The sequence below is a fragment of the Mytilus galloprovincialis genome, chromosome 11, assembly GCF_965363235.1.
Source record: "Mytilus galloprovincialis chromosome 11, xbMytGall1.hap1.1, whole genome shotgun sequence".
Classification (NCBI taxonomy): Eukaryota; Metazoa; Mollusca; class Bivalvia; order Mytilida; family Mytilidae; genus Mytilus; species Mytilus galloprovincialis.
Window position 1 is genome coordinate 69,731,030 of NC_134848.1, and position 8,500 is coordinate 69,739,529.

Genomic DNA, 8,500 nt, shown 5'->3' on the forward strand with positions numbered 1-8,500 from the left:
TTTAAATATACATATCATCTTTTTTTTTTTGCTATTCCTATAACCCATCATCTGTATGTTGTGGTCATTATTATCTTCAAATGTCACTTCAATATAAAACAATCGTTTAAATTAAGAAATAGTTATGCTTTATGCAGTTGGTCAGTGTGCATTTGAAAACTTAAAGTGAACATTGTTTTAAAATATTTCACACTATCCATCTTAACAGGTTGCAATACTACACAAGGTGATGACATGAGAGCTGATGACACTAGTACAGAGTATTATGGTAGGTTGATTTAATAATTAATCTTTGTTAGACGATCTTCAGAGAAATTTTTTGTTGTCCTTGATGCGTGCTTATACTAGAATTCCATTGTAAGGTACATACAGTCCTACAAGATTCCTAAGTTTAGTACAATGAATGATAAATGGCAGAATTCGCATAAAGTTTACCTGACTTAAAGAGAAGTTGAAAATTCTAAACATAGCCCCGCCATCTGTACATGTGTCTGCCTTAAGTGATAAAATTTAGTAAGGCCTTTAAGCTCCGTGTATAGAAAATATACACTTGCTACTCTTATAAACCATTATATGTATGATGCGGTTATTATTTCACGCACTATGAACTTATCAAATATGTTTCTGTAGAATATGATATATATGTATAAACGGCCTTTCTATTTCTTAGCAAAACACATCTACTTTTTAAAGAGTAATTCTTTACATTTATTTTATTTTAAAATCGATGGAACCAATATCAAGTTACCCGTATTTCTTTCTTATTGATTATTATAAAAGGGACACATGCATGAAAGACAATCAAAATAAAAAGACAAACGTTGAATACTTGTAAAAAGGAAAATATTCAATCTATTGAAGAAATATTAGTTTCTTGACGTTAGTGCAACTTATACTTTGAAAATAAAGGAAGATAAGAATGAATAAATGAACGCTCAAATAGATTTGGTTTTATGTATCAATATGTCGGAAAGATGAACAAATTTAAATTTGCTATTGATATACAAAAAAATAATTCAAACCTATGTAAAAAATGAAAATCATAGTTAAATAATAAATCGTTTCGTAAGTTGAAAGTACTTTTCATGTAGTTCATTAAAAATATTTTTCGAAATTGACCGGGTGTTAACAGTCTTTCATTCTTAAACTTAACTCAAAGTGGTTTAGCCTTCATCCAAATTAATAGATACCGCTGAATTATTTGTATGGCAACTTATCTGCTGTCTTTATCAGAAAGAAATTAATCACATATATTATGTTTTTTGTCTAAAAATTCATTTAGTCTCCAATTAAATAGTAAGGAATACTACGATTATTCTAATTCATATCAGTATACCATTCAATAACCACTCCAAGTGCTACTAAAACATGTACATAAATAACTAAATTGTTTTACAGAAATTCCAGTATATGTTTTCATTGTTGGAGGATTCGTTGGAGTTTTGCTCATAATGAGCATTATTGTTGGAGTTCTATTAAGGTATGATTCTTTTCAAAATTGTTTGTAATACAAACAAACGATGAGGTATAGCTAAATCAAAAAGTAGATAAATAGCTTATGTATTAACAATGAATATAAAGAATATACAAAAAAAAACTTGCAATATAAGAGTTAAAAGAAATTCAATTATGAATACTTAATAAATACAGATTCTGTAATGATAAATAAAGAGAACAGCAGTATACCGCTGTTCAAAACTCATAAATCTATGGACAAAAACCAAAATCGGGGTAACAAACTTAATTTTAGGGAAACGCATTAAATATTAGAGGAGACCAACGACACAACATTAAAATGTAACACACACAGCAACGGACTAAGCATTAGACAACTTCCGATGAGAATGATAAACCTTTCTTTAGAAACTCAATTTTTTCAAATATAATTTCGTTAATACTTGAAATTTTACTCTGACCAATGAAAAATGTTGATAAGGTAAAAAAAACCACACGAGACCTATCGACTAGAGATACCTACCTTATACGAAAACAAACTATGTCATCAAATTAAAGTTGACAAATAAACAATGAGAAAGAAGTCATGGGCATTTAAATTGCTCTTTCAAAAAGATAAAATGTACTACGGGTCTTCAGACTGTCTATAAAGTAAAACAGGTCATATAAAAGATAATTTTTACATATAACTGAAATAAAACACTTATTTTATTTTTTTTATTTTTACAGAAGACGTAATCAATCAAGAAATGTTGAGAAATCAAGTAAGGAAAACGTTAGGACAAGCATGAATACAACAACTGAGAGACAACCAGAACCAGTCAATAACCCTCAAGCTAATATGGTGATTTCCCATGATGCAATACAAATGTCAGCAACGCATGCAGTTAATTTGGCCATTTTAACAGACGAGTCAAACACGTATTCACATCTTCGGAGCACCGAGGAGGACTCTGATGTCATGTATGATCATACAATACGTCATAATGTTCATAACAACTGTGATGGTGATTACGGAATTGCACACAGGAGAATTACAGAAGATGACTACGATGTATCTGGGAACTATCTTCAGTCTCTAAACAAAAAAGCAGACCCTGTTTACAATTAAATTGAAAACGTTCAATAGTATTAATTTGTGTGATCAAATGACGTATTGTGATGCAATTAACACTATATTGCTGGTATACATTCATCGTATTCATTGATTGTATTATGAAGCGAAAACAAAATGATAAAACAAACTCAGTATGAAGATGATGAAAATCCTATTGTATAAATATTTTTTTTATTTTTATTCTGCAAGGTTATAGTCTATGTATTTTCGAAGTATTGTATACATTAATGTACGGGAGTGTGTTATTATAATGTCCTGTTGGATCAATCCATCAAAAAATAATTGGTATGTTTAGCATTTGAAATAAGCTTGAACCATAAACAAATTGAGCCACAGGTGTACTCGGCGTCATTATGATTAGCGATTAATACTATTGGCGATGAAATAGTGTCGTCTGGCACATACACGTGGTACTACTCAGCTTTTGAGTCTAGTAAACAAATGCTATTTTCATATATATTAAACATCACCATAACTAAGATATATATATATGTATATATCGATCGAAACAATGTTTTTTTTCTCGGTCATTATAATATTAGACGGTGCTTCTCAACCTTCCTGGTAAATTCGAATGCGTATAACCAAAAGTAAATCCAAATCTCTGTAAATATCAACCATGCCAGATATAGGGTGTGGCACGCATAAACTCAGAAAAGCTTTAAACTTTGTCAGTTATCACACTATTATGTGTAAATGAAAACAATAATGTTGATATGGCTGCTATGGACCATGGTTGCCATGGTAACATGATATTATAATTTAACCTTTAAAATTGCTCCTTTTCAACTACGAAATAGGTCTCCTTTGGGCTTTATAATAACCACTTAAATAGCAATATATTGATTAAAATTGATATAATGACGAAATTTAAAAATACAAAATATTTCATGTTACCCTGACTTGAACCATGTGAACCATGGATACATGGAAGAGTTCAACAGGTATCTGTAATACCCAATTTAGACAGTTTTTTCAGGATGTATAGCAAACCTACGCATCCATGTTGGAATAAGACGTTATCCTTTCCATTGAGTCAACATATCATAGTTTTGATTTATGGACAAAATTCGTGGGTATCTTGTTTCCAAGGGTGGTAACCATGGAAACAAAAAAGTTAAGTTTTCCAATTTTTATCAGTTTTTTCATAAAAAATGTAATTAAAAGTTAACCAATAACTTATTTAATCTTACATAACCTTTTTATCTATTATTTACAGCTTTCAAAAAATTGTCATCTTTTGTGTTACATTTACACATTGCATTTTTCCTTGAACTAAAATACATTATATTTCGACCAATAAAACTAGGAGCCATTTTAGAATAATATTTGTGAATTGTAATATTCTAACACGTTTCCGAAAAAAAACTATCCTATTCTACGCAAACAAAAATCAAAGCTTATGTCCGAATAATACGTAATATCACACAAGCTGATGTTGAAGTAAACTATTCTGTATAATGGTCTGCATCTTGTTTCCGATAAGTGATAGTACCATGCTTATATTACTTTGTGTAAATAATACTTCGTTTTATGGAACATAATTTATATTAAAAAAAGGTGTGTTTTATATTGAAGGTCATAATAATATTCTGAAATTTTATCTCAAATAATATATTTGACTCAAAACAAAACAAATAAAGAAAACAAAAAGAAATATAAATCAATTGCTTTTAAAAAGCAATTGTAAACGGTCTTTCCCTTCCCCCCTTGGGAACATGATTGATTGTTCTGTGTTTGTGTGTGTGTGTGTGTGTGTGTGTGTGTGTGTGTGTGTGTGTGTGTGTGTGTGTGTGTGTGTGTGTGTGTGTGTGTGTGTGTGTGTGTGTGTGTGTGTGTGTGTGTGTGTGTGTTGTTTGTTTGTTTGTATTTGTAAGGGGTCTATATTGGTGTGTTACCGGAGAAGTTTCATGTTTAGTTGGGAAAGTTTTTATTTTATTTCAGGTCCAGCGCGCGACTCTCGCGCCAGATTGAGGAGACATCACGTGACGCGGATTTATGATAACGAAAAGTCTTTTTATTCCTTTTTAGGTGGGGACGTTGAACAGACAACATGTATAGAGACGGAATAAAATTCAGAATGAAAATGGGGAATGTACCAAAGAGACAACAACCCGACCATAGAAAAAACAACAGCAGAAGGTCACCAACAGGTCTTCCATTCAGCGAGAAATTCCCGCACCCGGAGGCGTCCTTCAGCTGGCCCCTAAACAAATATATACTAGTTCAGTGATAATGAACGCCATACTAATGTCCAAATTGTACACAAGAAACTAAAATTAAAATAATACAAGACTAACAAAGGTCAGAGCCTCCTGACTTGGGACAGGCGCGAAAATGCGGCGGGGTTAAACATGTTTGTGAGATCTCAACCCTTCCCCCTATACTTCTAGCCAATGTAGAAAAGTAAACGCTTAACAATACGCCCATTAAAATTCAGTCCAAGAGATTCCCGAGTCTGATGTCAGAAGATGTAACCAAAGAAAATAAACAAAATGACAATATTACACAATGTAATTTCTTTTGTCATTGTAGGAAATTGACATTTTGATCACAGTTCACCAGCAGTGCATTATTTGGATTTAATTGATACGGTGTAACTTTAAAACATTTAATTTCTTATAATGTACATTTTTAAGCACCAATTTGTAAAACAGATTAGTATTTCAATCTAGGAGCGGACATTTTGTTGTAGGATTTCACTGAGTTTTACGGACCTAGCAAGCGATTTTTACGGCATTGCCATTTCCTTTCTCTAGGAAAATTCTTGAGAGATATCTGCACCACGTTGTTTTATGAACCTTTAGTACATGTATGTTCTGCTGACTGCAAATGTTCAGGTCGATCGGACTTGTAGTTTTAGAGTACACGTTGATTTGTTTTCAGAAGAGATGTAAGAACAATATTAAAATTCAATTCTTTTAGAATAATTGAGAGTTTTTTCCTTCCATATTATTTAAAATGTACGGTAATAAACAAACTGTCATACATATTGATTGATTGGTTGGTTGCTTAATTGGTTGGTTGGTTGGTTGGTTGGTTGAACAATTAAACACGTGGTATAGGGTCCCTTGAAACAGGCAAAAAAAAAATGAGACCTTGGACTCCGTAAAAAACACATGAGACGCAAACATGAATGCAATGATTGATTAGTTGGTTGATTGATTTAATGATTAGTTGGTTGACAATTTGGTTGGTTGGTCGATCAATTAAACACGTGGCATAGGGTCCTTTGAAACAGGCGAAAACAAACAAATGAGACCTTGGACCCCGTATTAAACACATGAAACGGAAACAAGCATTGATTGATTGATTTATTAATTGATTGATTGGTTGGTTGGTTAAACACGTTGGATAGGATCTCTTGAAACAAGCGAAAAAGAAACAAAAGAGATATCGGACCCCATAGTAAACACATGAGACGGAAACATGCATAAATTGATTAATAAATTGATTCATTGATTAATTGATTGATTGATTGATTGATTGATTGGTTTATTGATTGATTGATTGATTGATTGGTTGGTTGGTTGGTTGGTTGGTTGGTTGGATGGTTAGTTGGTTGGTTGGTTGGTTTATTAAACACGATGGATAGGGTCAATTGAAACAGCGGGGAAAAAAAGATCTTGGACCCTATATTAAACACATGAGACGAAAACATGCATGCACTGATTGATAGATTGATTGATTAGTTGGTTGGTTGGTTGGTTAGTTGGTTGATTGGATGATTTATTGGTTGGTTGGTTGGTTGGCATTCAAACACCCATAAAACTCTTCAAGTTGTGCCAAGATCACATTATTTGTCCCTTTGTACATGACCTTGACCTTTGACCTTGTAACCTTTGTCAAGGTCATTGCTCCACAATGTCATTGCAAAAGACCCTACGGGTCAAGGACATTTTGTTTAAGAGTTTTGCCTAATAATGGCTTTATATAAACCATCAATGGGAATTATGTCCCTAACACAATGGTAAAACCAATACAGTCATAATGTAACAAAGTTGCCCCTTGAAGTAACAAGTATTTTTCACTATGAAAATTTTCTGTATCTATAACCATTCCAAAATTATAGGGAAATCAAAGACAAATAAAAATCAAAAATACGACCTTGACCTTTGACCTTGACCTTCTTTGAATGTTTTTGGACCAAGGATTTCAAATAAAAATATCCTAGGTCTCTATCACTTATTGTTTTCCAGTTTAAAATACATTTCCAAATTTCAAATACAAAAGGGAAAATAACTCTCATATGGAATCTTTATACGGCTTCGGTCAAAATAAAAGAGAACATCCTGAGGATATAACAAACACTTTGGAAAAATAATTCTGTCGGTTTCTTATACGGTTGTGAAGATTAAAAGATAACAAGAAAAACAGTGTTCGGGAAGATAACTCTTAAATGGGAAAGTATTCGGTTTCGCAGTGTCAGTTTCAAAAGCGCATAAACTGTTTGATATCATATTTCATTTATCTAAGCGACATCATGCCAAACAAGAAAACAGCGAAGGAAAATATGAAGGCGGAAGAAAAAAAAATAATTAAAAACCAATTGTTCAGAGAACCATTGATGGTCTTTCCACCAGTTCAGACCTTTTTTGTATATGAAAATATTAAAATTTGGTTTACAATGTAAATTTTAGCGTCAAATGAAAGCTTATTGAACGCTTATTCCAAAAATATATGGTTCCTAAACAAAAATATATAAATAAGGGAGATCATTTTTTTAAATATGTTACTTCCGGTAATTTTTTATTGTTTACTTGAAACTGATTCCAAAAATATATGGTTCTATATACTTTTTCATTAATTAAGTACAAAATATAGCTACTTCCGGTTTACAAAAGGTCACTTCCGGTTGTCTTTTTCTAGATCACATTGCTTGCAACCTAATTTAAAAAGTCCCATGTCTTGATCATGTATACATATGAGGTAAAAGCAAAGGTCAAAATCTAGAATGTTACATTTACCTATGACCTTGAGCTCAATTTCGAGGTCATCAACCAAGGACCTCAAATCACAAGACTCGGCCAAAAAGGAAAAAAAGGGGAAAAAAAGAAAAGGGGGAAAAACTGGCATCAAATGTCTACGTACTCTTTCGACTAAAATTTACGTGTTACGACATGTCGCAACTAACAATTTAGTAAAAATGATTTGTCGATAAGTTATACGGCTTTTGAAAATAAGCGAAAATAAGACAAAATCAATTTATAATATGACCTTAACCTTTGATCTTGACCTTATTTTCATTTTTTTGGTTAAGCATAGTTAGTTTTAAAAGCGTATAAACTGTTCAATATCATATTCCAAAAATCTAAGCGACATCTTGCACAACCATTCACAATACACTTTCGGATGCTAAACTGAACACACAGTTACACACTCGAATAAAAAAAACCCACACAACATGATAAGGTGTAGAAAAAAAAATATGCATTCGTCTTAATATACACTAATGAATATGTCATTTTTTGGGGGCTACCGGGCTTAAACCTTTTGGATCAGTTAATTGAAAAAAACAAATAGCAAATAACATAACATATTTTTAAATTAAGTATGTATTTATAATCAAAAACGTACATAAAAATTTTAAATATATTAAGAAAAAAACAATTTTTTATGTGTATTTCGAAGCAATGTTTAAAAACGATGTATGCTGTCCTAAGGTTCTTTTAATTAGATAATACAGTCATTGAGAAATGATAAAAATGGATATGAAAATATGAAGATGTTGTATGATTGCAAAAGAGGGACGAAAGATACCAAAGAAACAGTCAAACTCATAAATCTAAAACAAACTGACAACGCCATGGCTAAAAATGAAAAAGACAAACAGAAAAAACAATAGCACACACGACACAAAATAGAAAACTAAAGAATAAACAACACGAACCCCACCAAGAACTAGGGGTGATCTCAGGTGCTCCGGAA

The 8,500-nt window shown here is 31.9% G+C and overlaps 1 protein-coding gene across 1 annotated transcript; it reads left to right on the forward strand.

The window, feature by feature from the left end:
• Positions 1-213: 213 nt before the first annotated feature.
• On the forward strand, positions 214-3,108 carry LOC143051337 (uncharacterized). The gene is made up of 3 exons (XM_076224277.1): positions 214-268; positions 1,399-1,480; positions 2,185-3,108. The coding sequence occupies exons 1-3, from the start codon at positions 235-237 to the stop codon at positions 2,564-2,566; spliced, it is 498 nt and encodes a 165-aa protein (XP_076080392.1). The 5' UTR covers positions 214-234; the 3' UTR covers positions 2,567-3,108.
• Positions 3,109-8,500: the final 5,392 nt, after the last annotated feature.

Coding starts and splice junctions, on each gene's coding strand:
- LOC143051337 (XM_076224277.1), top strand. CDS start 235: ATGAGAGCTGATGACACTAGTACAGAGTATTATG. Junction 269..1,398: donor CACTAGTACAGAGTATTATG/GTAGGTTGATTT, acceptor ATTGTTTTACAG/AAATTCCAGTATATGTTTTC. Junction 1,481..2,184: donor ATTGTTGGAGTTCTATTAAG/GTATGATTCTTT, acceptor TTATTTTTACAG/AAGACGTAATCAATCAAGAA.